The sequence below is a fragment of the Anopheles aquasalis genome, chromosome 2, assembly GCF_943734665.1.
Source record: "Anopheles aquasalis chromosome 2, idAnoAquaMG_Q_19, whole genome shotgun sequence".
Classification (NCBI taxonomy): domain Eukaryota; kingdom Metazoa; phylum Arthropoda; class Insecta; order Diptera; family Culicidae; genus Anopheles; species Anopheles aquasalis.
Genome location: NC_064877.1, coordinates 52,920,994 through 52,948,230, shown reverse-complemented (window position 1 = coordinate 52,948,230; position 27,237 = coordinate 52,920,994). Strand labels below are relative to the sequence as shown.

The window sequence follows — 27,237 nt, the reverse complement described above, 5'->3', positions numbered from 1 at the left end:
TCCTGATTAGATCCACAAAGGCATCATGATCCAATCCACTATTCGCTAGGGAATAGTTTGATAAGATATTTTAGATTAGATACGATAGTTAGATAGTTGGATGTGAGGAGCAGCCACTTATCATGCGTGAGCTATTATTAGTTTGTTTAGCTTTAATCACCCCTCTCAAGACGATCTCGTCCATGCCTTATTTCCTTATTGAATAATACACAAACACTCGTAAATGCTACTCCACTTACTGTTACTAGCCGAGATACTATATTGTTTTCCTTACATTCATAATCTATTTGAGAAATGCATTGAAATCGAAACAATTCAGATTTGTTTGAATGCATTAGTTTTTCACGAAATACTAATGCGTCATAATTTTAGCAACATGTTTGATCATATGCTATGCTTCTTTTTTACAAAGCGAAATGATAACTTTTATCATATGTAGAACAGCTCTTTCACAACTAGTTTTAAATTTATTAAACTTGCCATCATTGTTCGAAATGTTAGCGTATTTCTAGTTTCCAAATGTACTGTAGACATTTTGGACTATACGATCCTTCAAACGATATTCAGCAACATATTCCCAAGAAATTACAATCTCTTTAAACACTATTCCTCCTAAAATATGCGAATATTAGTTATTAACTCCGGCTATTATCTAGTCCTAAGTCATCACTATGAGAGCTCATTAAGATTTATCTCCAGTGGACTTTTCTCAATCGTAAGCGTACAATGATAGACACTCGTTTAACCAGGCCACACAGGCTCCTAAATACAAAGGCGATTAACTCGTAATGCATGCATGTTTACTCTTGTTATCATAATGCAATAATGTTGCTGTATGTGTACGTAGTATTTCATAAATTATCAATTAAATTTATGGACATTCAAAAACTCTGTGAGTTCAATTAGAACAAACGTCTGATTTAAGCCTTTTTAAACTACACTTTCTTTAACTTCAGTTAAAAGTAAAATCGTCTATCTTGTAACCTTTTCGGTTCAATAGCATACCTTTCATTTGTAACTCAATAGTACAATTCAGCAAGACTATTTGAAGCTTCAGAGCGAAACATTTTATTAACACCATTAGTTTGTTTAGAAAATGACCAGAGGTACAAAAATAACAACCATTTTTCATTTTTCAACAGTTAACGCTGCTCTAATCATTACATTGCCTGAAATATTGAGAGTTCAAACTAAGCCATCTGTAATTTCCTTAAAGAAAGGATCAAAATATGGAATTTATTTTCCTGATTAGATCCACAAAGGCATCATGATCCAATCCACTATTCGCTAGGGAATAGTTTGATAAGATATTTTAGATTAGATACGATAGTTAGATAGTTGGATGTGAGGAGCAGCCACTTATCATGCGTGAGCTCTTATTAGTTTGTCCCATTACAACCCAAGTGAATTTAGAAATGTATCTGGTGTTTCTGAGAGACTGAAGGATATTGAAATTTCTCTATAAGAACATGCCAACTTTAAGGCTCAAATAACACTTATAGCGATTCCAACATTTTATCCTCTTGAGAAAAGATATGAAGTAGGATCTGTTGATACATATAGAGTTGTAGACACCTCTCAAGATTTATCATATTAAGGTAAATTATGTATTCAATGAAAGTTGTCCTTGACATTGAAATTGATCTTGTGCCATACTTTCACCAATACTTTAATCACCCCTCTCAAGACGATCTCGTCCATGCCTTATTTCCTTATTGAATAATACACAAACACTCGTAAATGTTCGGCAGACAATCCTTTCACAACAATTAGAGCGATGTGGTTAAACCGGTTGAATTTTGGCCAAATCCACTTTGACAGTCTTTTCTGCACCTATTTCTCGGAAAGACTTGTTGCAGGCATTCACCCGATCACCATTTCTCTCGAGTATATAAAGAAAGGCTCCAATATTTTTCTGTACCATAATACGTTGGGTTTTCGTAGAATCAACAAGCTCCTGCAATTCATCAAAATGTATACTAAGGTACTAGTGACAGGATATCTATTCGCCGAGTTCCACGTGCTTAACTTTACTGTTTTCTCTCCAACAGATCGTTGTCGTTATCGCTGTGATCGCCGCAGTTAGCGCCCAAAGCTATCATGGCCAACACCAGCAGTCACATTACCAGCCTCAACACTATCACCACGAGGAGGAGCATCATGGGCCAGTACACTACGAGTATCACTATGATGTTCATGATGACCACACCGGAGATGTGCACGGACAGCGGGAGACTCGCAAGGAAGACAGTACCCAGGGCGAATACTACCTGATCGATGCCGATGGCCACAAGCGTACTGTCAAATACCATGTTGAGGGCAAGAGTGGATTCATCGCTGAGGTGCACCGTGAACCGATCAAGGGACACCAGGCTCCGCAGCCACAACATCACCATCAGCCACAGCATCATCATGCTGCTCCAGCTCACCAAAATTACCATTACTAGATGAGTCCTAATTTAGAAGACAAAACAAATGCTAGCTCAATTCAATAAACTTTAAAACGTAAAACAAATTCCTCTGCATATTAACTGCACATTCTTTCAAACTACGAAATCGGTCATTACAAGTACTTGCAAACGCAAACATGGTTATTTTCGAAATAATTGTTTATTCTTAAGTCTAAACCTACTCTACTCCACTTACTGTTACTAGCCGAGATACTATATTGTTTTCCTTACATTCATAATCTATTTAAGAAATGCATTGAAATCGAAACAATTCAGATTTGTTTGAATGCATTAGTTTTTCACGAAATACTAATGCGTCATAATTGTAGCAACATGTTTGATCATATGCTATGCTTCTTTTTTACAAAGCGAAATGATAACTTTTATCATATGTAGAACAGCTCTTTCACAACTAGTTTTAAATTTATTAAACTTGCCATCATTGTTCGAAATGTTAGCATATTTCTAGTTTCCAAATGTACTGTAGACATTTTGGACTATACGATCCTTCAAACGATATTCAGCAACATATTCCCAAGAAATTACAATCTCTTTAAACACTATTCCTCCTAAAATATGCGAATATTAGTTATTAACTCCGGCTATTATCTAGTCCTAAGTCATCACTATGAGAGCTCATTAAGATTTATCTCCAGTGGACTTTTCTCAATCGTAAGCGTAGAATGATAGACACTCGTTTAACCAGGCCACACAGGCTCCTAAATACAAAGGCGATTAACTCGTAATGCATGCATGTTTACTCTTGTTATCATAATGCAATAATGTTGCTGTATGTGTACGTAGTATTTCATAAATTATTAATTAAATTTATGGACATTCAAAAACTCTGTGAGTTCAATTAGAACAAACGTCTGATTTAAGCCTTTTTAAACTACACTTTCTTTAACATCAGTTAAAAGTAAAATCGTCTATCTTGTAACCTTTTCGGTTCAATAGCAAACCTTTCATTTGTAACTCAATAGTACAATTCAGCAATACTATTTGAAGCTTCAGAGCGAAACATTTTATTAACACCATTAGTTTGTTTAGAAAATGACCAGAGGTACAAAAATAACAACCATTTTTCATTTTTCAACAGTTAACGCTGCTCTAATCATTACATTGCCTCAAATATTGAGAGTTCAAAGAAAGCCATCTGTAATTTCCTTAAAGAAAGGATCAAAATATGGAATTTATTTTCCTGATTAGATCCACAAAGGCATCATGATCCAATCCACTATTCGCTAGGGAATAGTTTGATAAGATATTTTAGATTAGATACGATAGTTAGATAGTTGGATGTGAGGAGCAGCCACTTATCATGCGTGAGCTCTTATTAGTTTGTCCCATTACAACCCAAGTGAATTTAGAAATGTATCTGGTGTTTCTGAGAGACTGAAGGATATTGAAATTTCTCTATAAGAACATGCCAACTTTAAGGCTCAAATAACACTTATAGCGATTCCAACATTTTATCCTCTTGAGAAAAGATATGAAGTAGGATCTGTTGATACATATAGAGTTGTAGACACCTCTCAAGATTTATCATATTAAGGTAAATTATGTATTCAATGAAAGTTGTCCTTGACATTGAAATTGATCTTGTGCCATACTTTCACCAATACTTTAATCACCCCTCTCAAGACGATCTCGTCCATGCCTTATTTCCTTATTGAATAATACACAAACACTCGTAAATGTTCGGCAGACAATCCTTTCACAACAATTAGAGCGATGTGGTTAAACCGGTTGAATTTTGGCCAAATCCACTTTGACAGTCTTTTCTGCACCTATTTCTCGGAAAGACTTGTTGCAGGCATTCACCCGATCACCATTTCTCTCGAGTATATAAAGAAAGGCTCCAATATTTTTCTGTACCATAATACGTTGGGTTTTCGTAGAATCAACAAGCTCCTGCAATTCATCAAAATGTATACTAAGGTACTAGTGACAGGATATCTATTCGCCGAGTTCCACGTGCTTAACTTTACTGTTTTCTCTCCAACAGATCGTTGTCGTTATCGCTGTGATCGCCGCAGTTAGCGCCCAAAGCTATCATGGCCAACACCAGCAGTCACATTACCAGCCTCAACACTATCACCACGAGGAGGAGCATCATGGGCCAGTACACTACGAGTATCACTATGATGTTCATGATGACCACACCGGAGATGTGCACGGACAGCGGGAGGCTCGCAAGGAAGACAGTACCCAGGGCGAATACTACCTGATCGATGCCGATGGCCACAAGCGTACTGTCAAATACCATGTTGAGGGCAAGAGTGGATTCATCGCTGAGGTGCACCGTGAACCGATCAAGGGACACCAGGCTCCGCAGCCACAACATCACCATCAGCCACAGCATCATCATGCTGCTCCAGCTCACCAAAATTACCATTACTAGATGAGTTCTAATTTAGAAGACAAAACAAATGCTAGCTCAATTCAATAAACTTTAAAACGTAAAACAAATTCCTCTGCCTATTAACTGCACATTCTTTCAAACTACGAAATCGTTCATTACAAGTACTTGCAAACGCAAACATGGTTATTTTCGAAATAATTGTCTATTCTTAAGTCTAAACCTACTCTACTCCACTTACTGTTACTAGCCGAGATACTATATTGTTTTCCTTACATTCATAATCTATTTGAGAAATGCATTGAAATCGAAACAATTCAGATTTATTTGAATGCATTAGTTTTTCAAGAAATACTAATGCGTCATAATTGTAGCAACATGTTTGATCATATGCTATGCTTCTTTTTTACAAAGCGAAATGATAACTTTTATCATATGTAGAACAGCTCTTTCACAACTAGTTTTAAATTTATTACACTTGCCATCATTGTTCGAAATGTTAGCATATTTCTAGTTTCCAAATGTACTGTAGACATTTTGGACTATACGATCCTTCAAACGATATTCAGCAACATATTCCCAAGAAATTACAATCTCTTTAAACACTATTCCTCCTAAAATATGCGAATATTAGTTATTAACTCCGGCTATTATCTAGTCCTAAGTCATCACTATGAGAGCTCATTAAGATTTATCTCCAGTGGACTTTTCTCAATCGTAAGCGTACAATGATAGACACTCGTTTAACCAGGCCACACAGGCTCCTAAATACAAAGGCGATTAACTCGTAATGCATGCATGTTTACTCTTGTTATCATAATGCAATAATGTTGCTGTATGTGTACGTAGTATTTCATAAATTATCAATTAAATTTATGGACATTCAAAAACTCTGTGAGTTCAATTAGAACAAACGTCTGATTTAAGCCTTTTTAAACTACACTTTCTTTAACTTCAGTTAAAAGTAAAATCGTCTATCTTGTAACCTTTTCGGTTCAATAGCAAACCTTTCATTTGTAACTCAATAGTACAATTCAGCAATACTATTTGAAGCTTCAGAGCGAAACATTTTATTAACACCATTAGTTTGTTTAGAAAATGACCAGAGGTACAAAAATAACAACCATTTTTCATTTTTCAACAGTTAACGCTGCTCTAATCATTACATTGCCTCAAATATTGAGAGTTCAAAGAAAGCCATCTGTAATTTCCTTAAAGAAAGGATCAAAATATGGAATTTATTTTCCTGATTAGATCCACAAAGGCATCATGATCCAATCCACTATTCGCTAGGGAATAGTTTGATAAGATATTTTAGATTAGATACGATAGTTAGATAGTTGGATGTGAGGAGCAGCCACTTATCATGCGTGAGCTCTTATTAGTTTGTCCCATTACAACCCAAGTGAATTTAGAAATGTATCTGGTGTTTCTGAGAGACTGAAGGATATTGAAATTTCTCTATAAGAACATGCCAACTTTAAGGCTCAAATAACACTTATAGCGATTCCAACATTTTATCCTCTTGAGAAAAGATATGAAGTAGGATCTGTTGATACATATAGAGTTGTAGACACCTCTCAAGATTTATCATATTAAGGTAAATTATGTATTCAATGAAAGTTGTCCTTGACATTGAAATTGATCTTGTGCCATACTTTCACCAATACTTTAATCACCCCTCTCAAGACGATCTCGTCCATGCCTTATTTCCTTATTGAATAATACACAAACACTCGTAAATGTTCGGCAGACAATCCTTTCACAACAATTAGAGCGATGTGGTTAAACCGGTTGAATTTTGGCCAAATCCACTTTGACAGTCTTTTCTGCACCTATTTCTCGGAAAGACTTGTTGCAGGCATTCACCCGATCACCATTTCTCTCGAGTATATAAAGAAAGGCTCCAATATTTTTCTGTACCATAATACGTTGGGTTTTCGTAGAATCAACAAGCTCCTGCAATTCATCAAAATGTATACTAAGGTACTAGTGACAGGATATCTATTCGCCGAGTTCCACGTGCTTAACTTTACTGTTTTCTCTCCAACAGATCGTTGTCGTTATCGCTGTGATCGCCGCAGTTAGCGCCCAAAGCTATCATGGCCAACACCAGCAGTCACATTACCAGCCTCAACACTATCACCACGAGGAGGAGCATCATGGGCCAGTACACTACGAGTATCACTATGATGTTCATGATGACCACACCGGAGATGTGCACGGACAGCGGGAGGCTCGCAAGGAAGACAGTACCCAGGGCGAATACTACCTGATCGATGCCGATGGCCACAAGCGTACTGTCAAATACCATGTTGAGGGCAAGAGTGGATTCATCGCTGAGGTGCACCGTGAACCGATCAAGGGACACCAGGCTCCGCAGCCACAACATCACCATCAGCCACAGCATCATCATGCTGCTCCAGCTCACCAAAATTACCATTACTAGATGAGTTCTAATTTAGAAGACAAAACAAATGCTAGCTCAATTCAATAAACTTTAAAACGTAAAACAAATTCCTCTGCCTATTAACTGCACATTCTTTCAAACTACGAAATCGTTCATTACAAGTACTTGCAAACGCAAACATGGTTATTTTCGAAATAATTGTCTATTCTTAAGTCTAAACCTACTCTACTCCACTTACTGTTACTAGCCGAGATACTATATTGTTTTCCTTACATTCATAATCTATTTGAGAAATGCATTGAAATCGAAACAATTCAGATTTATTTGAATGCATTAGTTTTTCAAGAAATACTAATGCGTCATAATTGTAGCAACATGTTTGATCATATGCTATGCTTCTTTTTTACAAAGCGAAATGATAACTTTTATCATATGTAGAACAGCTCTTTCACAACTAGTTTTAAATTTATTACACTTGCCATCATTGTTCGAAATGTTAGCATATTTCTAGTTTCCAAATGTACTGTAGACATTTTGGACTATACGATCCTTCAAACGATATTCAGCAACATATTCCCAAGAAATTACAATCTCTTTAAACACTATTCCTCCTAAAATATGCGAATATTAGTTATTAACTCCGGCTATTATCTAGTCCTAAGTCATCACTATGAGAGCTCATTAAGATTTATCTCCAGTGGACTTTTCTCAATCGTAAGCGTACAATGATAGACACTCGTTTAACCAGGCCACACAGGCTCCTAAATACAAAGGCGATTAACTCGTAATGCATGCATGTTTACTCTTGTTATCATAATGCAATAATGTTGCTGTATGTGTACGTAGTATTTCATAAATTATCAATTAAATTTATGGACATTCAAAAACTCTGTGAGTTCAATTAGAACAAACGTCTGATTTAAGCCTTTTTAAACTACACTTTCTTTAACTTCAGTTAAAAGTAAAATCGTCTATCTTGTAACCTTTTCGGTTCAATAGCAAACCTTTCATTTGTAACTCAATAGTACAATTCAGCAATACTATTTGAAGCTTCAGAGCGAAACATTTTATTAACACCATTAGTTTGTTTAGAAAATGACCAGAGGTACAAAAATAACAACCATTTTTCATTTTTCAACAGTTAACGCTGCTCTAATCATTACATTGCCTCAAATATTGAGAGTTCAAAGAAAGCCATCTGTAATTTCCTTAAAGAAAGGATCAAAATATGGAATTTATTTTCCTGATTAGATCCACAAAGGCATCATGATCCAATCCACTATTCGCTAGGGAATAGTTTGATAAGATATTTTAGATTAGATACGATAGTTAGATAGTTGGATGTGAGGAGCAGCCACTTATCATGCGTGAGCTCTTATTAGTTTGTCCCATTACAACCCAAGTGAATTTAGAAATGTATCTGGTGTTTCTGAGAGACTGAAGGATATTGAAATTTCTCTATAAGAACATGCCAACTTTAAGGCTCAAATAACACTTATAGCGATTCCAACATTTTATCCTCTTGAGAAAAGATATGAAGTAGGATCTGTTGATACATATAGAGTTGTAGACACCTCTCAAGATTTATCATATTAAGGTAAATTATGTATTCAATGAAAGTTGTCCTTGACATTGAAATTGATCTTGTGCCATACTTTCACCAATACTTTAATCACCCCTCTCAAGACGATCTCGTCCATGCCTTATTTCCTTATTGAATAATACACAAACACTCGTAAATGTTCGGCAGACAATCCTTTCACAACAATTAGAGCGATGTGGTTAAACCGGTTGAATTTTGGCCAAATCCACTTTGACAGTCTTTTCTGCACCTATTTCTCGGAAAGACTTGTTGCAGGCATTCACCCGATCACCATTTCTCTCGAGTATATAAAGAAAGGCTCCAATATTTTTCTGTACCATAATACGTTGGGTTTTCGTAGAATCAACAAGCTCCTGCAATTCATCAAAATGTATACTAAGGTACTAGTGACAGGATATCTATTCGCCGAGTTCCACGTGCTTAACTTTACTGTTTTCTCTCCAACAGATCGTTGTCGTTATCGCTGTGATCGCCGCAGTTAGCGCCCAAAGCTATCATGGCCAACACCAGCAGTCACATTACCAGCCTCAACACTATCACCACGAGGAGGAGCATCATGGGCCAGTACACTACGAGTATCACTATGATGTTCATGATGACCACACCGGAGATGTGCACGGACAGCGGGAGGCTCGCAAGGAAGACAGTACCCAGGGCGAATACTACCTGATCGATGCCGATGGCCACAAGCGTACTGTCAAATACCATGTTGAGGGCAAGAGTGGATTCATCGCTGAGGTGCACCGTGAACCGATCAAGGGACACCAGGCTCCGCAGCCACAACATCACCATCAGCCACAGCATCATCATGCTGCTCCAGCTCACCAAAATTACCATTACTAGATGAGTCCTAATTTAGAAGACAAAACAAATGCTAGCTCAATTCAATAAACTTTAAAACGTAAAACATATTCTCCTTCGTTAAACTGCAGCTTTCTTCAACCGTCAAAAATATCCTGTGTCTATCGGTGTCGTTCAGGTACAATGAAAATATTTGCATATATTATTGATTTTTTAGAAGTGCTGTTCGAATCGCGTATATCATTGGTTTTAGGATTCCTGCAAACCACGATGTGTTTATAAATTAAGCATAATCGGATGAGTACACCGTGTCCAATATATTCCCAAACAACTTCAGTCGTTTATATTTTCTTAACGGGTGGACCATTCGTCTTCATCAGAGCGTTTTTTTTTTTTTGTGCCAGGAATCTTATAGTAATCAATTATAAAATATGTCTCAGAATAGCTTCTCTCGCAACTATTTTTACGAGCTTTAAGCATTTTCGATCTTTTTTTTTTGGGATTGTTGCTTCAATCTGAATAAACCTAGGCAATTTATGTTCGTTTAGTTTCAATAATTGTATGACCAAATGAAAAACTCCAGTGGGTTAAGACATGGTTTGTTTGTTTGTTTATCAAGCTACAGATATGGCATATTGGCATATTGCGGTGATGGGCGAAAATTGGCTGTACGAATCTCATTCGCTCCCTAAAGTCGGATAGGCGAATGTTGAAATCGAAGTGAGCCGCTACATTGTTGATGCTATGCGACATCGCAGAGATATTCTCATGGCTTGCGTAAAGATGATTGACATGTTGGTGGTGGACATATGGTGAACTGGCAGGCCATTCATTCTTCGCTAAAAATATGGATAAAATTGTTTCTGCATCAGTTTTGAACCAAAATCGCTCCTTCAAGGGCGCTCCATCTTGCTGGAACACGTAATTGCCGTCCGGTATAATGCTTCTAAGCTAGGTTTCATCACTTTCTCTAAACCATATGTTTTATAATACGATGAGGTATTTTTTTGCATTTTTCAATAAAAGAGGGGTATTTTGCCACACTTGCAAATAACCCCTCAAACCCTTACATTAGGCGTATTTTGAAAACCTGGGGTTTTTCTTTGGTTATCTGATACATTCTTGAACACAATCCATCGTTTTGGACATTACAACTTTGCTCTAGGAAAATTGCTCTTCATCTGAGAACACAAGTCTCGTCCAGCGTGCCGCGATAGGAGAAAAGGGACAATGCACGTATGGTATCAGCTTTTCTAAAATCTGACCACAAACCGAAAATAGGCCAAACCAACTGTAGAAATGTTAAGTAAACACTACAATTTGACAAGAAAATATTCAAACTTGATCTAAGTGCTTTAAACATACCAAAATCGTCCAAAGTGCTGAACAGTGCTTTTTTTATGAGAATATATTGGACACGGTGTATGTACTTTTACTGTCTTTTCATCAGCTTCAGCAGTTTTTTCATCAGCAGTGAATCTTTACTACGTAAAAATCTTATCAAAACAATTTTAGGTTATGTATAATTTCCAAATTACTATAGCAAGTTTTTTACATAATTTGTTCCCCAGAAATTTAATCTTGACTGTTTCGCGACTTTTTGCCCATGTTTTGTACAAATGCCATGTTTACGATATTTGCTACTATGTACGATTTGACCGCATTTTACTGTTAGGAATTCTCGTGTTGCCAAGGCTGATCTAAAGGTGTGTTACGGTAAAGAAACTCAATATCGAAGATGATACTTCTGTGGCGCTCGCCCCATCCATAGACACTAAGCGTAGAACTAGAATTAGCGCCATAGTATTAGCTTACCAAACCTCACTAGCCTTCCATGACGATTGCGAACGATCTTACTATAAAAAGCAAGCTCTCGCCAACCATCAATATCAGTTTGATCACAGCAGATGCTTCGTGTAACAGTGTGAATTGTACACTGCTGGCAAAACCGTGATCCGAAATGGCCCTTAAGGTAAGTTAGTTACGTTGTAAAAAGTATGTCATTCTCAATATTTTTGTCTTTCTACTATCTTGGCCATAGTTCACTCTGTTTCTAGTGGCAGCTGTCAGCGCTGCTAGTTTGCAGGACTATCATCAACAGGTATTGCAGCAGCATCCAAGTAACCAACAGCAACAGCAGCAGCAGCAGCAGCAACAGCCAAATCACCAGCAGCGATTGCATGGTCTAGATTTAGAAAACCGACACCTTTCAACCGATAACCTGTATGAGACCGATGTGCAGAACCGAAAGGAAGATCAGGTAGGGTACGACTTTTCGTACTCTGTCCACGACCCAGTGACAGGCGATCAAAAGAGTCAGGAAGAGTCCCGAAGAAATGGACATGTGCGCGGCCAATACTCCTGGGTGGATGCTGATGGTATTCGACAAATTGTCGACTACCGCGCAGATGATCGTACGGGATTCAACGCACAGCAGCGCACGGAACCTGCCAACCGGCCCCGTCTTAACCGAATCTTGAAGCTGGTACCTGCACAAGCAGTAACCCCCCTCTACACAATTGACACGATCATTGCCCCAGCCTACACTTCAGTATCGCGCGTAGATCAAATACGTAGAAACGGCCAGGATTCTGGTGTCGGTCGTGACGAACAACATGGGGATCAGCAGGAGGTTCGAGACACTCAGAGAGATGAACAAAATGCTAACCGTGACAACAGAAGGAAGGAGCGACGTGACGAGCGGCTAGATAATGCTAGTGGCATCGAGGATCGTCGTGAGGAACGTCACGGGAATCATCGTGATGATCGTCGTGAGGACCGCCGCGAGGAACGCCGTGACGAACGTCGCGATGATCGTGTTGATGACCGTCGGGAGAGCCACCGTGAGGATCATCGCGAGGACGATCGCCGCCCAGACCACCACGAGGAACACCGTGGCGATCACGCGGATGAGCGTCGAACTGACCAGCGCCAAGAAACCGGTGATGATCGTCGCCTCGCAGGACTTGGATCGGGCATTCAATCAGAAGTTCACTTCCAAGCTCCCTCGGTGGCCTATCAGTACCGCAACTAACTCACACAGCTAAACCATCGATACTATGATAAAGGATCTTCAGCACGTTGCCATACCGATGTGCTATTACCAGGCTCAAACCCATTTGGCAACAGTGGTTCTGTAGCATAAATAAAGCAAACTGACATCGAGAAGAAATATGATCAGTACTGTTTATCGTTTATTAGTAGCTTTACCAAATGACAACAACAAACAAATCAATGAGCTAGTGTTATCGTTTAACGAAGCTTTAAAGCCGGCTATCCAGACGTATCGGCTAGAACGGTGCGCGTCACTAGCAGAAGAAAGATGCTCAAAAGTGAAAGTTGATACGTTCAGGTCCGTTGAACCAGTTAACCACAGTCTACGACCTTGACGCTCAACCAACCGAAAAACCAGTAATCGCTCCTACGGACGCTGTCTACCAGTCCACAAACCGCTTCATATGATCTTCACAAGAACAACAACAATAAGTAAAGCTAAAGTAATGCAAATTTGTATGTAACTAAGCTTTCATTTCCTCCTCCTTGTGCATGCCGTATGATAGTTCACATGCTTCAAAGCCTCTTAACAGGCTTGACTGGCTACGAAGAACGGTTCCCCTTGCATAATTGCTTCGTTCCCACCTCTTTCGCTTCCCCTCCATACTACAGTCGGGGCGAATGGGAAGGCAAAATACAAACAAACGTAAAGTAAACCATCTATGGAGTGACCCTCGAACATGCACGCATCCATTTCGCCTGGGGCAGATCACTCGTTCGGTTATGCAACATCTGAACTTGTGTCTTGAAAAGCAAAAGGAATCCTAGCCGGCAGATCGACGGCGACCGGTGGAGTGGAAAGAAGATAATAAAGTGGAAGCAAGAAACATCTCGTCTCTCACCTGACTCTCGTAGCCGTAGGTCGGTTGTATCGGTGGTGGATTTTTTTTTAACCAGACACAAAAAATGCACCAGTGCGCAAAATAGTAATAATAAACCAGATACTTGGCAAGCTAAAAGAATGGCAACGGCAGAGAAAAGAAATGGCCAGGTAAGCGCATGGTGACCCAGTACGAGCGTTCGTCGCGAACACCCGACCGTGACAGGCAGTACACATCGATCATTCTGCTGGAGAGCACACGGTATAAAAGAGGTGTGTTAGGCAACTTAAGTCATCAGTTCAGTTTGGATCTTCAGCACAGGAGCACTTGTGCCAAAGTTAAGAATGGCATTCCAAGTAAGCATACTTTTCAACGGTTCTAGTTTTTCGTTTTATCTACCTGTAGACCGGTTTCTAATTGTTCCTGTTTGATCTCTTTGATCCATCAGTTTGTTAGCTTTTTCGCTATTCTGGCAGTAGCGGCCGCCGGAGTCATTCCGATCGAGCAATCGTATCAGCCGGCAGCTTATGCTACCCACCTGTCCCAACCAACGCTTATCAAGACCGTGGCTCAACCAGCTACCATCGTGAAAACCGTAGCTCAGCCGACTTATGTCAAAGCCCTTGCGCAGCCAACGATTGTCAAGCATATCGATGAAGATCATGATGCCCAGTACGACTTCTCCTACGGAGTACATGATGATCACACCGGAGATATTAAGCAGCAACACGAGACGCGCCATGGTGATCAGGTGCATGGTCAGTACAGCTTGATCGACTCGGATGGACACAAGCGCACCGTCGAGTATACCGCCGATGATCACAATGGTTTCAACGCCGTTGTTCACCGTGAGCCGACCGACATCAAGATTCCCCAGCCAGCAGTACACAAGATCATTGCGCAGCCTGCAATCACCAAAGTAATTGCTCAGCCAACCAAAATTGTTGCCGCACAGCCAGCATACATTGCTAACTACCATCAACCAGCTCCTGCTGTGATCAAAACAGTTGGTCTATCGCATTACTGAAATGGAACGATCACACATCAACGCTGAATAAGACTTCCATCGATTGAGTGCACTTTCTCATTTCCCATTCTATTTTCCACACTCTGTCGCATTCTTTTTTAAAAGTGCCTAGGTTTAACAGTACAAATACACTCATACATTTTTAAGAAACACCATGTTTTTCCACATATTCTTTCATGCTGCCCGACAAGCAACGAAATGTTCAACCCTTTCCGAAAGAAATATCAGCAAATAGTTTATAGTATCTGCAATCTTAAACCCTTTGACAAAATCTGTCAACAACAAAAAAAAACGTCAAAAACGGGTAACACTATTTTCGTGTTTGTGATTTTATAAGTATCCAAATTACTGATTAATGCTATCCATACCCTTTTTTCCCTACATGAGAATAAGCTAAATATTCTCGAATAAGGAATGCCATAGATTCTTAGATAAAAGGCGATAGTGATGTCGCATCGATAGTTCAAAGAAGGTCGTGAAGATGCTTCATTTGATATTTCACAAGTTTCAAACATCAATCCCCAATACAAGATCACCTATCTTTATTTTAAATTTTTATCGATATGTGTCCGTGTTCAGCCTGACGGTGGACACTGGATGGCAATAAATGAAATTAAATTAAATTAAGCATTAGTCTACGACATTACTCCGAACTATCATATTTTTTAATACGGTGAAAAGCGTTTTAATCGTATTATAAATTACTGCAAGCTACTTTAAAGCACCTGTTCTGTGGGGTTATTTTAAAACATTTGAGCACACATTATATTTTGCGACTGACACGATTTGACCAAACCACTAACCATTAAAATCCGACCGACAGGCGCGTTGGTTAGGTTGGCAAAAAAGTCCCCACAATGTATTCTCGCCCAAAGCTCATCACGCAGCACGCTGATAAACTAGAACAGATGTCGTTGAAACGACGATGAATGAATCGACGATCGATGCTAACTGTAACTGACGCGATCGGGTGTAGTTTGGAAACAAAATTCATTCCTACGAACAGCTACGGTTCAATTAACAAAAAGTGGATCAGCCGCGGGTTAAAACAGCTCCACATCCACCCCTGTCCTTGATGGCTGGGTGCTCTGTCTTACGTGATTGCCTTTAACTTCCGAAAATATTACACAGACGCACAAACATTGCCTGCGCTTTTGCTAGCCAACGGAACTGATGAAAACAGAATGAGTTGCTGTCTTCTTTTCACACGAGGAGAGCACAACGCGACACCGCCATCGGCAAGGACCTGCTCTGAGCACCGTTCTTCAGAGGAAGTGCACAGAGGAATTTCATTTCATGCCCAGAGCGTATATAAAGACTGTGTCCAGTTAAAAAATGGTGCCATTCATTTGGGTTCTTCTGATCGGATAGGTGACACTGGTACACGCTTTCGTTTGGACACTATGGCATTCAAAGTAAGCTAACGGATCTGTGTCAAGCCGTGGCATTGATTGTGCTATAAAATACCTTATTCTGTTTTTTGGTAGTTTCTCGCTGTTTTCGCAGTCCTTGCGGTAGCCAATGCAGGGCTACAGCAACCGATACATCCCGTTTACCATGCGGCACCGATCAACTTCGCGCAACCAGCTCTTTTCAAGCCCCACACCACGCAGCAACGCGTACAACCAGCCTTGATCAACGCGGTACCACAACCGACGCTAGTTAAATCCTACGCCCAGCCTACACTAGTGAAAAGCTACGTTCAACCGACAGTAGTGAAGAGCTACGCGCAGCCTGCCATCCTGAAGAGCTACGCTCAACCAACCTACGTTAAGCAGGTGGAGCAATACGCACCAGCGAATTACGAGTTCTCTTACTCGGTTCATGATTCACATACCGGTGATATCAAGAGCCAGCGCGAGTCCCGTCATGGAGACCAAGTGCAGGGTCAATACAGCCTGCTGGATGCGGACGGCCACCAGCGTATCGTTGACTACACGGCCGATGACCACAATGGATTCAATGCGGTGGTTCGTCGCGAACCGACGAATGTGAAAGTGGTCCAGCCAGTACAAAAAGTAATTGCACAGCCAGCCTACGATGGTCATTATTAATAGTTCAATTGTTTCTCCCGCACTGCTTTTTTAAACCGCAACTAAGCAAATGTGTAATGATGTGTTTGTACTAGATTATTCGAAATATAGAAATATAAAAGTGTTTTCATAAAAAAAAACTCATGCACACCACCAAACTGGTTACGATTAAGAGAATATAAAGATAATAAGTAAGAGATTGCACAGTTATTGTGTTGCCCGCGGCCGTGTTATCTTATCTTTCCTTTCCAGAAAGTAGCGAACGCGGTCAAGTGTTCCGTGGCATCAGTCTCCCAGCACAAGCCGCACGATGAGCTGCAATCTTGAACTAGAGGAACCTTTGCGTCTAGCGAGCGCAGATGAAGTAAATCAACTCATATCAATTTATGAGCGTCACCTGCCATCTACCGTTCAGTTTGTTTTATTGTTGGAAAATATTAAAAGAATGCAAGCCATTATTTGTGATAGTGAGTTAGAGAATGCTTCACATAGGTTTCGCAAATCAATCTATGTGCTAAAGGATCGGGATATTAAGCAGCATGCTACGTTCGTAGCCATCGGTCCAGACAAGGTAAGCAAATACTCAAACAATAAACGATCGATTTCGCGCTCGACTCTAAATTAACAGCTGTTTTTGTGAACAGGACATCTTCATTATTCCTCATACGCTACAAAATCCGCCCATCGAATTGACTGAAGCAATCCGTGTTACGAAATATATTAAATGGAAGCTGCATCCTGTGTTCGTTATTGAAGCAAATAATGAAATTCAAGAACATTTATCACAAGCAGCAGAATCGCGAAATCTAAAGCTACAAGTCTGGTCTGATTGTTTAAATTACTGGATGCCAAAACAAAAAGCCAGTAAAGTTACCTACAGGTAGTGTAAAATCAGTAATAAGCCGGTATTCAGGCTCCTAATATGCACAGTATCCCATACAGCGTTCCTCAGGATGTAACATTGCGTCCGCTGCAAGAAGAACACGCACAATTCCTGAACGATACTTGGCCGTATCGCTACGAACAATCCAAATGGTATATTGAAACGGCTATACGTGTTAATGGAGGATTTGGATTGTTTGACACAAAGGATGAATCCCTGGTCGCATGTGTTTTTAAAAACGACCATGACAGTGTCGGGTATGTATGGCCACATGACATCATCAATGCTTATTAATATCTATAAGGATTCTATCCTAATTCAGGCACCTGTATACGATACCTAGTAGAACACAAAGAGGCTATGGGAGCACGCTCGCTAAAGCAATAACGAAAAAGATAGCGTTCCAGGACAACCAACATGCCCTAGCGTTTATCTCTCCGTCAAATGAACAGTCAATTCGTATATTCACCAAAATAGGTTACCTTCCAGTGAGCAGGACACTATGGCTATCCAGTAAACCAGCAACAAAAAATCAGCTATCCTAACTCTAATCGGACACATCAGGATGATTTGTAGTAGAAAGTTGCAGATGGCTTAAAGAGTTACTCTTTTATCAAATATTTCTATACGATCTTAGTGAAACAATTGATTTTAAGATGGTGGTCACCATTTATTCTGTTAATCTATTACATCACTTAAGATATCTTCTCATTCAGATCATTATGTCGCAAATAAAATGAATACGCGGAAAGATATTTTTATGAGACTTGCATGTATTGATTTTTGCTTGTTCGAACTAATCCACTCATTATACTACATTCATTTGCTAGAGACTTCTAGTAATGATGATGGCTTAGGTGACTGGCTCCATGAACAATGCTGGAGGTGGAGTGAGCGATCGGAGCAGCATGATGCGCAAGCGGAGCAGCAATGTGGGCGATCGGAGCAGCATGATGCGCGATGGGAGCAGCAATGTGTGCGATGGGGGCAGCATGATGATGCTGGATGGTAGAATGAGCGACTGGAGCATGAGCATAGCTCGACACGTGCACTGGCTGAGCAACCACTTTGTGGACTGGCTGAGCGATCTTCACACCGGTAGGCTCACGACGGACGACCGCGTTGAATCCAGAGTGGTGATCAGCATGATAGTCGACGATACGTTGATGACCATCGGAGTCCAACAGCGAGTACTGACCATGTACCTCATCTCCGTGGCGAGTTTCGTGCTGGCTCTTGATGTCTCCGGTGTGTCCATCGTGGACGGAGTAAGAGAACTCGTAGTTGGCGGGCGCGTGATGCTCTACTGACTTGACGATCGTAGGTTGCGCGATGGTCCTAACAACAGCAGGAGTGTGATGATACACAGCGGGTTGAGCATGGATAGCTCCTACATGATGGACAGCTGGAGCAACATGGTGCTGGATGGTAGAGTGTGATGTCGCGATGGCTCCATGTTGTGCTACCGGAAGCAGTCCTGCGCTGGCAGCAGCGATCAGCGTTGCAAATGCGATGAACTTGAAGGCCATTACGCCAATTGATGAATCACAATACTGTAATCGAATATTAGAGACGATCCCTGGAACAAATATGATCCTGGAGAGGCTGTGAACACGTGATCGTATGGATAGTGAATGCTTCATCGATATGGTGGGCATGGCTTATATACTACAGCCGCACCTGTTTTCACGTTGAAAGGAACGAGCCCCCGGTTGTCCTTGATTTTAGTGATCTACTTTCTTGTAATACCATGCCGATATTGTAAGTCAACATTAAGACCATTTCAGAATTATTTTCTGCTCTCTCTCCTGCTGTTCATGTTCTTTTGCAATCAATGTTTAACACGTTTACGGGAAAAGTGGTTTCATTAGATATTCAATAACATTTCTCTTCTCTTTTCATTCTTTACTTTGCAAAGCGTAAATTGAATTATGTACTACGAGTCCAAGCGCATTTAGTAATCAATTAAGTTATTCCTTTCCGGAATAGTTGGTTCCAATTTGAACATTAAAAGTAGTGCTTTTTTAGTAGCCTTTTAAGAGATATTATATACATTTTACCAAATTGCTTTATATGCTTAATTTATGAACTAAAAAATCTCGAACATCACGTTAGCTACTCAGCATATGGCCATTAAAGTTTCCGTGTGTATCAATCATTCAGAATTTATAGCCTTTTTGCTCATAACAATACGTGCAGATCACGAGATGTTAAAGCCAAATGTAAGAAACGCACTCGTATCTGCACAAGATTATCTGACGAATGCGAGAAAAATATGTTTTGGGAAACTTGCCAAACATTTTTTTGCTCAGGATAGTGAAACGACGTACAACACATGTGAAACGACAAAAATGACTAACGAAAAACGAAGGACATCCCGTTTTCCTCTTCCGCGCACATTCTCGAGCTCCAAATACTCTCATAGTGTAGAGCTTAGAACAACACAGAACCTGCTTCAGATCATCTGCTGGACAAAGGGTAAAAATGATAATTTACAAATCAAATTCAAACTCTTCTATTGTGACCAATTTAATCATCTACGATCTTACCCTACTTCTCCTTTCTTACTTAAAGATGATGTGATGTGCTTCATGCATAAACACGTTCTTATACAGAATCAAAGATAAAAAGACGATGCAGATAATGATTGCAGCTACAATCTTTCAAGCTTTAGCACATTTATTATCTCAACTTTCATTTTCGTTTGTACTACTTAAACCATAATTAGAAGATACTTCTTACAAGTCTAACTGTGTACATCCATAGCAAACAATAGGTATTGCATCATCGGAGAGCACAAGTACATACCTTGTACCGATTTTCGATAATTTCTTTCAATTTAATCATTTGTGTCATAGATACTGTAAAGCATATCAACCACACAGTTACACTTCAATGGTCTTTATCATGGCATTTAACAAGACTGACACAATTGAATCAAATTCAATTCATTCATTCAATCAAATAAATAGATTAAGTTGTTCTCTACTTAGAGTAGATGTGGTACAAGAATAAATATTCTATAGCTACCGAATCAGAATGAACTTGATCATCATTCGATATGATTCCATCATTAGATAGTCATTTAGATTAATAAGTCGCAAATAAAACGAATACGCGGAAAGATATTTTTATGAGACTTGCATGTATTGATTTTTGCTTGTTCGAACTAATCCACTCATTATACTACATTCATTTGCTAGAGACTTCTAGTAATGATGATGGCTTAGGTGACTGGCTCCATGAACAATGCTGGAGGTGGAGTGAGCGATCGGAGCAGCATGATGCGCAAGCGGAGCAGCAATGTGGGCGATCGGAGCAGCATGATGCGCGATGGGAGCAGCAATGTGTGCGATGGGGGCAGCATGATGATGCTGGATGGTGGAATGAGCGACTGGAGCATGAGCATAGCTCGACACGTGCACTGGCTGAGCAACCACTTTGTGGACTGGCTGAGCGATCTTCACACCGGTAGGCTCACGACGGACGACCGCGTTGAATCCAGAGTGGTGATCAGCATGATAGTCGACGATACGTTGATGACCATCGGAGTCCAACAGCGAGTACTGACCATGTACCTCATCTCCGTGGCGAGTTTCGTGCTGGCTCTTGATGTCTCCGGTGTGTCCATCGTGGACGGAGTAAGAGAACTCGTAGTTGGCAGGCGCGTGATGCTCTACTGACTTGACGATCGTAGGTTGCGCGATGGTCCTAACAACAGCAGGAGTGTGATGATACACAGCGGGTTGAGCATGGATAGCTCCTACATGATGGACAGCTGGAGCAACATGGTGATGGATGGTAGAGTGTGATGTCGCGATGGCTCCATGTTGTGCTACCGGAAGCAGTCCTGCGCTGGCAGCAGCGATCAGCGTTGCAAATGCGATGAACTTGAAGGCCATTACGCCAATTGATGAATCACAATACTGTAATCGAATATTAGAGACGATCCCTGGAACAAATATGATCCTGGAGAGGCTGTGAACACGTGATCGTATGGATAGTGAATGCTTCATCGATATGGTGGGCATGGCTTATATACTACAGCCGCACCTGTTTTCACGTTGAAAGGAACGAGCCCCCGGTTGTCCTTGATTTTAGTGATCTACTTTCTTGTAATACCATGCCGATATTGTAAGTCAACATTAAGACCATTTCAGAATTATTTTCTGCTCTCTCTCCTGCTGTTCATGTTCTTTTCCAATCAATGTTTAACACGTTTACGGGAAAAGTGGTTTCATTAGATATTCAATAACATTTCTCTTCTCTTTTCATTCTTTACTTTGCAAAGCGTAAATTGAATTATGTACTACGAGTCCAAGCGCATTTAGTAATCAATTAAGTTATTCCTTTCCGGAATAGTTGGTTCCAATTTGAACATTAAAAGTAGTGCTTTTTTAGTAGCCTTTTAAGAGATATTATATACATTTTACCAAATTGCTTTATATGCTTAATTTATGAACTAAAAAATCTCGAACATCACGTTAGCTACTCAGCATATGGCCATTAAAGTTTCCGTGTGTACCAATCATTCAGAATTTATAGCCTTTTTGCCCATAACAATACGTGCAGATCACGAGATGTTAAAGCCAAATGTAAGAAACGCACTCGTATCTGCACAAGATTATCTGACGAATGCGAGAAAAATATGTTTTGGGAAACTTGCCAAACATTTTTTTGCTCAGGATAGTGAAACGACGTACAACACATGTGAAACGACAAAAATGACTAACGAAAAACGAAGGACATCCCGTTTTCCTCTTCCGCGCACATTCTCGAGCTCCAAATACTCTCATAGTGTAGAGCTTAGAACAACACAGAACCTGCTTCAGATCATCTGCTGGACAAAGGGTAAAAATGATAATTTACAAATCAAATTCAAACTCTTCTATTGTGACCAATTTAATCATCTACGATCTTACCCTACTTCTCCTTTCTTACTTAAAGATGATGTGATGTGCTTCATGCATAAACACGTTCTTATACAGAATCAAAGATAAAAAGACGATGCAGATAATGATTGCAGCTACAATCTTTCAAGCTTTAGCACATTTATTATCTCAACTTTCATTTTCGTTTGTACTACTTAAACCATAATTAGAAGATACTTCTTACAAGTCTAACTGTGTACATCCATAGCAAACAATAGGTATTGCATCGTCGGAGAGCACAAGTACATACCTTGTACCGATTTTCGATCATTTCTTTCAATTTAACCATTTGTGTCATAGATACTGTAAAGCATATCAACCACACAGTTACACTTCAATGGTCTTTATCATGGCATCTAACAAGGCTGACACAATTGAATCAAATTCAATTCATTCATTCAATCAAATAAATAGATTAAGTTGTTCTCTACTTAGAGTAGATGTGGTACAAGAATAAATATTCTATAGCTACCGAATCAGAATGAACTTGATCATCATTCGATATGATTCCATCATTAGATAGTCATTTAGATTAATAAGTCGCAAATAAAACGAATACGCGGAAAGATATTTTTATGAGACTTGCATGTATTGATTTTTGCTTGTTCGAACTAATCCACTCATTATACTACATTCATTTGCTAGAGACTTCTAGTAATGATGATGGCTTAGGTGACTGGCTCCATGAACAATGCTGGAGGTGGAGTGAGCGATCGGAGCAGCATGATGCGCAAGCGGAGCAGCAATGTGGGCGATCGGAGCAGCATGATGCGCGATGGGAGCAGCAATGTGTGCGATGGGGGCAGCATGATGATGCTGGATGGTAGAATGAGCGACTGGAGCATGAGCATAGCTCGACACGTGCACTGGCTGAGCAACCACTTTGTGGACTGGCTGAGCGATCTTCACACCGGTAGGCTCACGACGGACGACCGCGTTGAATCCAGAGTGGTGATCAGCATGATAGTCGACGATACGTTGATGACCATCGGAGTCCAACAGCGAGTACTGACCATGTACCTCATCTCCGTGGCGAGTTTCGTGCTGGCTCTTGATGTCTCCGGTGTGTCCATCGTGGACGGAGTAAGAGAACTCGTAGTTGGCGGGCGCGTGATGCTCTACTGACTTGACGATCGTAGGTTGCGCGATGGTCCTAACAACAGCAGGAGTGTGATGATACACAGCGGGTTGAGCATGGATAGCTCCTACATGATGGACAGCTGGAGCAACATGGTGCTGGATGGTAGAGTGTGATGTCGCGATGGCTCCATGTTGTGCTACCGGAAGCAGTCCTGCGCTGGCAGCAGCGATCAGCGTTGCAAATGCGATGAACTTGAAGGCCATTACGCCAATTGATGAATCACAATACTGTAATCGAATATTAGAGACGATCCCTGGAACAAATATGATCCTGGAGAGGCTGTGAACACGTGATCGTATGGATAGTGAATACTTCATCGATATGGTGGGCATGGCTTATATACTACAGCCGCACCTGTTTTCATGTTGAAAGGAACGAGCCCCCGGTTGTCCTTGATTTTAGTGATCTACTTTCTTGTAATACCATGCCGATATTGTAAGTCAACATTAAGACCATTTCAGAATTATTTTCTGCTCTCTCTCCTGCTGTTCATGTTCTTTTGCAATCAATGTTTAACACGTTTACGGGAAAAGTGGTTTCATTAGATATTCAATAACATTTCTCTTCTCTTTTCATTCTTTACTTTGCAAAGCGTAAATTGAATTATGTACTACGAGTCCAAGCGCATTTAGTAATCAATTAAGTTATTCATTTCCGGAATAGTTGGTTCCAATTTGAACATTTAAAGTAGTGCTTTTTTAGTAGCCTTTTAAGAGATATTATATACATTTTACCAAATTGCTTTATATGCTTAATTTATGAACTAAAAAATCTCGAACATCACGTTAGCTACTCAGCATATGGCCATTAAAGTTTCCGTGTGTATCAATCATTCAGAATTTATAGCCTTTTTGCTCATAACAATACGTGCAGATCACGAGATGTTAAAGCCAAATGTAAGAAACGCACTCGTATCTGCACAAGATTATCTGACGAATGCGAGAAAAATATGTTTTGGGAAACTTGCCAAACATTTTTTTGCTCAGGATAGTGAAACGACGTACAACACATGTGAAACGACAAAAATGACTAACGAAAAACGAAGGACATCCCGTTTTCCTCTTCCGCGCACATTCTCGAGCTCCAAATACTCTCATAGTGTAGAGCTTAGAACAACACAGAACCTGCTTCAGATCATCTGCTGGACAAAGGGTAAAAATGATAATTTACAAATCAAATTCAAACTCTTCTATTGTGACCAATTTAATCATCTACGATCTTACCCTACTTCTCCTTTCTTACTTAAAGATGATGTGATGTGCTTCATGCATAAACACGTTCTTATACAGAATCAAAGATAAAAAGACGATGCAGATAATGATTGCAGCTACAATCTTTCAAGCTTTAGCACATTTATTATCTCAACTTTCATTTTCGTTTGTACTACTTAAACCATAATTTGAAGATACTTCTTACAAGTCTAACTGTGTACATCCATAGCAAACAATAGGTATTGCATCATCGGAGAGCACAAGTACATACCTTGTACCGATTTTCGATAATTTCTTTCAATTTAATCATTTGTGTCATAGATACTGTAAAGCATATCAACCACACAGTTACACTTCAATGGTCTTTATCATGGCATCTAACAAGACTGACACAATTGAATCAAATTCAATTCATTCATTCAATCAAATAAATAGATTAACTTGTTCTCTACTTAGAGTAGATGTGGTACAAGAATAAATATTCTATAGCTACCGAATCAGAATGAACTTGATCATCATTCGATATGATTCCATCATTAGATAGTCATTTAGATTAATAAGTCGCAAATAAAACGAATACGCGGAAAGATATTTTTATGAAACTTGCATGTATTGATTTTTGCTTGTTCGAACTAATCCACTCATTATACTACATTCATTTGCTAGAGACTTCTAGTAATGATGATGGCTTAGGTGACTGGCTCCATGAACAATGCTGGAGGTGGAGTGAGCGATCGGAGCAGCATGATGCGCAAGCGGAGCAGCAATGTGGGCGATCGGAGCAGCATGATGCGCGATGGGAGCAGCAATGTGTGCGATGGGGGCAGCATGATGATGCTGGATGGTAGAATGAGCGACTGGAGCATGAGCATAGCTCGACACGTGCACTGGCTGAGCAACCACTTTGTGGACTGGCTGAGCGATCTTCACACCGGTAGGCTCACGACGGACGACCGCGTTGAATCCAGAGTGGTGATCAGCATGATAGTCGACGATACGTTGATGACCATCGGAGTCCAACAGCGAGTACTGACCATGTACCTCATCTCCGTGGCGAGTTTCGTGCTGGCTCTTGATGTCTCCGGTGTGTCCATCGTGGACGGAGTAAGAGAACTCGTAATTGGCGGGCGCGTGATGCTCTACTGACTTGACGATCGTAGGTTGCGCGATGGTCCTAACAACAGCAGGAGTGTGATGATACACAGCGGGTTGAGCATGGATAGCTCCTACATGATGGACAGCTGGAGCAACATGGTGCTGGATGGTAGAGTGTGATGTCGCGATGGCTCCATGTTGTGCTACCGGAAGCAGTCCTGCGCTGGCAGCAGCGATCAGCGTTGCAAATGCGATGAACTTGAAGGCCATTACGCCAATTGATGAATCACAATACTGTAATCGAATATTAGAGACGATCCCTGGAACAAATATGATCCTGGAGAGGCTGTGAACACGTGATCGTATGGATAGTGAATGCTTCATCGATATGGTGGGCATGGCTTATATACTACAGCCGCACCTGTTTTCACGTTGAAAGGAACGAGCCCCCGGTTGTCCTTGATTTTAGTGATCTACTTTCTTGTAATACCATGCCGATATTGTAAGTCAACATTAAGACCATTTCAGAATTATTTTCTGCTCTCTCTCCTGCTGTTCATGTTCTTTTGCAATCAATGTTTAACACGTTTACGGGAAAAGTGGTTTCATTAGATATTCAATAACATTTCTCTTCTCTTTTCATTCTTTACTTTGCAAAGCGTAAATTGAATTATGTACTACGAGTCCAAGCGCATTTAGTAATCAATTAAGTTATTCCTTTCCGGAATAGTTGGTTCCAATTTGAACATTAAAAGTAGTGCTTTTTTAGTAGCCTTTTAAGAGATATTATATACATTTTACCAAATTGCTTTATATGCTTAATTTATGAACTAAAAAATCTCGAACATCACGTTAGCTACTCAGCATATGGCCATTAAAGTTTCCGTGTGTACCAATCATTCAGAATTTATAGCCTTTTTGCCCATAACAATACGTGCAGATCACGAGATGTTAAAGCCAAATGTAAGAAACGCACTCGTATCTGCACAAGATTATCTGACGAATGCGAGAAAAATATGTTTTGGGAAACTTGCCAAACATTTTTTGGCTCAGGATAGTGAAACGACGTACAACACATGTGAAACGACAAAAATGACTAACGAAAAACGAAGGACATCCCGTTTTCCTCTTCCGCGCACATTCTCGAGCTCCAAATACTCTCATAGTGTAGAGCTTAGAACAACACAGAACCTGCTTCAGATCATCTGCTGGACAAAGGGTAAAAATGATAATTTACAAATCAAATTCAAACTCTTCTATTGTGACCAATTTAATCATCTACGATCTTACCCTACTTCTCCTTTCTTACTTAAAGATGATGTGATGTGCTTCATGCATAAACACGTTCTTATACAGAATCAAAGATAAAAAGACGATGCAGATAATGATTGCAGCTACAATCTTTCAAGCTTTAG

The 27,237-nt window shown here is 40.1% G+C and overlaps 12 protein-coding genes across 12 annotated transcripts; 8 read left to right on the top strand and 4 right to left on the bottom strand.

Annotated features, from left to right (window-relative positions):
- The first annotated feature begins 825 nt into the window (after positions 1–825).
- LOC126575540 (larval cuticle protein A3A-like) lies at positions 826–2,503 on the top strand. Its single transcript, XM_050236285.1, has 2 exons — positions 826–839; positions 2,015–2,503. Exons 1-2 carry the CDS (start codon positions 826–828, stop codon positions 2,445–2,447), a joined length of 447 nt encoding a protein of 148 aa, XP_050092242.1. The 3' UTR covers positions 2,448–2,503.
- Positions 2,504–3,232: 729 nt separating this feature from the next.
- On the top strand, positions 3,233–4,854 carry LOC126575537 (larval cuticle protein A2B-like). The gene is made up of 2 exons (XM_050236271.1): positions 3,233–3,246; positions 4,422–4,854. Exons 1-2 carry the CDS (start codon positions 3,233–3,235, stop codon positions 4,852–4,854), a joined length of 447 nt encoding a protein of 148 aa, XP_050092228.1.
- Positions 4,855–5,639: 785 nt separating this feature from the next.
- Positions 5,640–7,266, top strand: LOC126575528 (larval cuticle protein A2B-like). Its single transcript, XM_050236259.1, has 2 exons — positions 5,640–5,653; positions 6,829–7,266. Exons 1-2 carry the CDS (start codon positions 5,640–5,642, stop codon positions 7,259–7,261), a joined length of 447 nt encoding a protein of 148 aa, XP_050092216.1. The 3' UTR covers positions 7,262–7,266.
- A 438-nt stretch (positions 7,267–7,704) lies between these two features.
- Positions 7,705–9,756, top strand: LOC126570750 (histidine-rich glycoprotein-like). The gene is made up of 2 exons (XM_050228727.1): positions 7,705–9,205; positions 9,273–9,756. Exons 1-2 carry the CDS (start codon positions 8,999–9,001, stop codon positions 9,666–9,668), a joined length of 603 nt encoding a protein of 200 aa, XP_050084684.1. The 5' UTR covers positions 7,705–8,998; the 3' UTR covers positions 9,669–9,756.
- Positions 9,757–11,522: 1,766 nt separating this feature from the next.
- On the top strand, positions 11,523–12,803 carry LOC126570744 (uncharacterized). The gene is made up of 2 exons (XM_050228719.1): positions 11,523–11,598; positions 11,668–12,803. The coding sequence occupies exons 1-2, from the start codon at positions 11,587–11,589 to the stop codon at positions 12,658–12,660; spliced, it is 1,005 nt and encodes a 334-aa protein (XP_050084676.1). The 5' UTR covers positions 11,523–11,586; the 3' UTR covers positions 12,661–12,803.
- Positions 12,804–13,767: 964 nt separating this feature from the next.
- Positions 13,768–14,630, top strand: LOC126570751 (cuticle protein 7-like). Its single transcript, XM_050228728.1, has 2 exons — positions 13,768–13,857; positions 13,950–14,630. The coding sequence occupies exons 1-2, from the start codon at positions 13,846–13,848 to the stop codon at positions 14,526–14,528; spliced, it is 591 nt and encodes a 196-aa protein (XP_050084685.1). The 5' UTR covers positions 13,768–13,845; the 3' UTR covers positions 14,529–14,630.
- A 1,265-nt stretch (positions 14,631–15,895) lies between these two features.
- On the top strand, positions 15,896–16,582 carry LOC126570752 (cuticle protein 8-like). The gene is made up of 2 exons (XM_050228729.1): positions 15,896–15,943; positions 16,016–16,582. Exons 1-2 carry the CDS (start codon positions 15,932–15,934, stop codon positions 16,580–16,582), a joined length of 579 nt encoding a protein of 192 aa, XP_050084686.1. The 5' UTR covers positions 15,896–15,931.
- Positions 16,583–16,708: 126 nt separating this feature from the next.
- LOC126570745 (uncharacterized) lies at positions 16,709–18,193 on the top strand. The gene is made up of 5 exons (XM_050228720.1): positions 16,709–16,752; positions 16,814–17,132; positions 17,206–17,441; positions 17,504–17,701; positions 17,767–18,193. Exons 2-5 carry the CDS (start codon positions 16,872–16,874, stop codon positions 17,987–17,989), a joined length of 918 nt encoding a protein of 305 aa, XP_050084677.1. The 5' UTR covers positions 16,709–16,752; positions 16,814–16,871; the 3' UTR covers positions 17,990–18,193.
- Positions 18,194–18,280: 87 nt separating this feature from the next.
- LOC126570748 (larval cuticle protein A2B-like) lies at positions 18,281–18,973 on the bottom strand. The gene has a single exon (XM_050228723.1). It carries the CDS (start codon positions 18,971–18,973, stop codon positions 18,281–18,283), a length of 693 nt encoding a protein of 230 aa, XP_050084680.1.
- A 1,680-nt stretch (positions 18,974–20,653) lies between these two features.
- LOC126581317 (larval cuticle protein A2B-like) lies at positions 20,654–21,346 on the bottom strand. Its single transcript, XM_050244885.1, has one exon. It carries the CDS (start codon positions 21,344–21,346, stop codon positions 20,654–20,656), a length of 693 nt encoding a protein of 230 aa, XP_050100842.1.
- Positions 21,347–23,026: 1,680 nt separating this feature from the next.
- On the bottom strand, positions 23,027–23,719 carry LOC126581211 (larval cuticle protein A2B-like). The gene has a single exon (XM_050244713.1). The coding sequence runs from the start codon at positions 23,717–23,719 to the stop codon at positions 23,027–23,029; it is 693 nt and encodes a 230-aa protein (XP_050100670.1).
- Positions 23,720–25,399: 1,680 nt separating this feature from the next.
- Positions 25,400–26,092, bottom strand: LOC126581405 (larval cuticle protein A2B-like). Its single transcript, XM_050245023.1, has one exon. The coding sequence runs from the start codon at positions 26,090–26,092 to the stop codon at positions 25,400–25,402; it is 693 nt and encodes a 230-aa protein (XP_050100980.1).
- Between the last annotated feature and the right edge of the window lie 1,145 nt (positions 26,093–27,237).

What these genes read in the sequence shown, in the direction of transcription:
- LOC126581211 (XM_050244713.1), bottom strand. Translation starts at nt 23,719, where the DNA reads ATGGCCTTCAAGTTCATCGCATTTGCAACGCTGATCGCTGCTGCCAGC.
- LOC126570745 (XM_050228720.1), top strand. Translation starts at nt 16,872, where the DNA reads ATGAGCTGCAATCTTGAACTAGAGGAACCTTTGCGTCTAGCGAGCGCA. An exon ending in GCCAGTAAAGTTACCTACAG is followed by an intron (nt 17,442 to 17,503) that starts GTAGTGTAAAAT and finishes TATCCCATACAG; the next exon opens with CGTTCCTCAGGATGTAACAT. An exon ending in AACGACCATGACAGTGTCGG is followed by an intron (nt 17,702 to 17,766) that starts GTATGTATGGCC and finishes ATCCTAATTCAG; the next exon opens with GCACCTGTATACGATACCTA.
- LOC126581405 (XM_050245023.1), bottom strand. Translation starts at nt 26,092, where the DNA reads ATGGCCTTCAAGTTCATCGCATTTGCAACGCTGATCGCTGCTGCCAGC.
- LOC126581317 (XM_050244885.1), bottom strand. Translation starts at nt 21,346, where the DNA reads ATGGCCTTCAAGTTCATCGCATTTGCAACGCTGATCGCTGCTGCCAGC.
- LOC126570748 (XM_050228723.1), bottom strand. Translation starts at nt 18,973, where the DNA reads ATGGCCTTCAAGTTCATCGCATTTGCAACGCTGATCGCTGCTGCCAGC.
- LOC126570750 (XM_050228727.1), top strand. Translation starts at nt 8,999, where the DNA reads ATGTGGTTAAACCGGTTGAATTTTGGCCAAATCCACTTTGACAGTCTT. An exon ending in TCATCAAAATGTATACTAAG is followed by an intron (nt 9,206 to 9,272) that starts GTACTAGTGACA and finishes TCTCTCCAACAG; the next exon opens with ATCGTTGTCGTTATCGCTGT.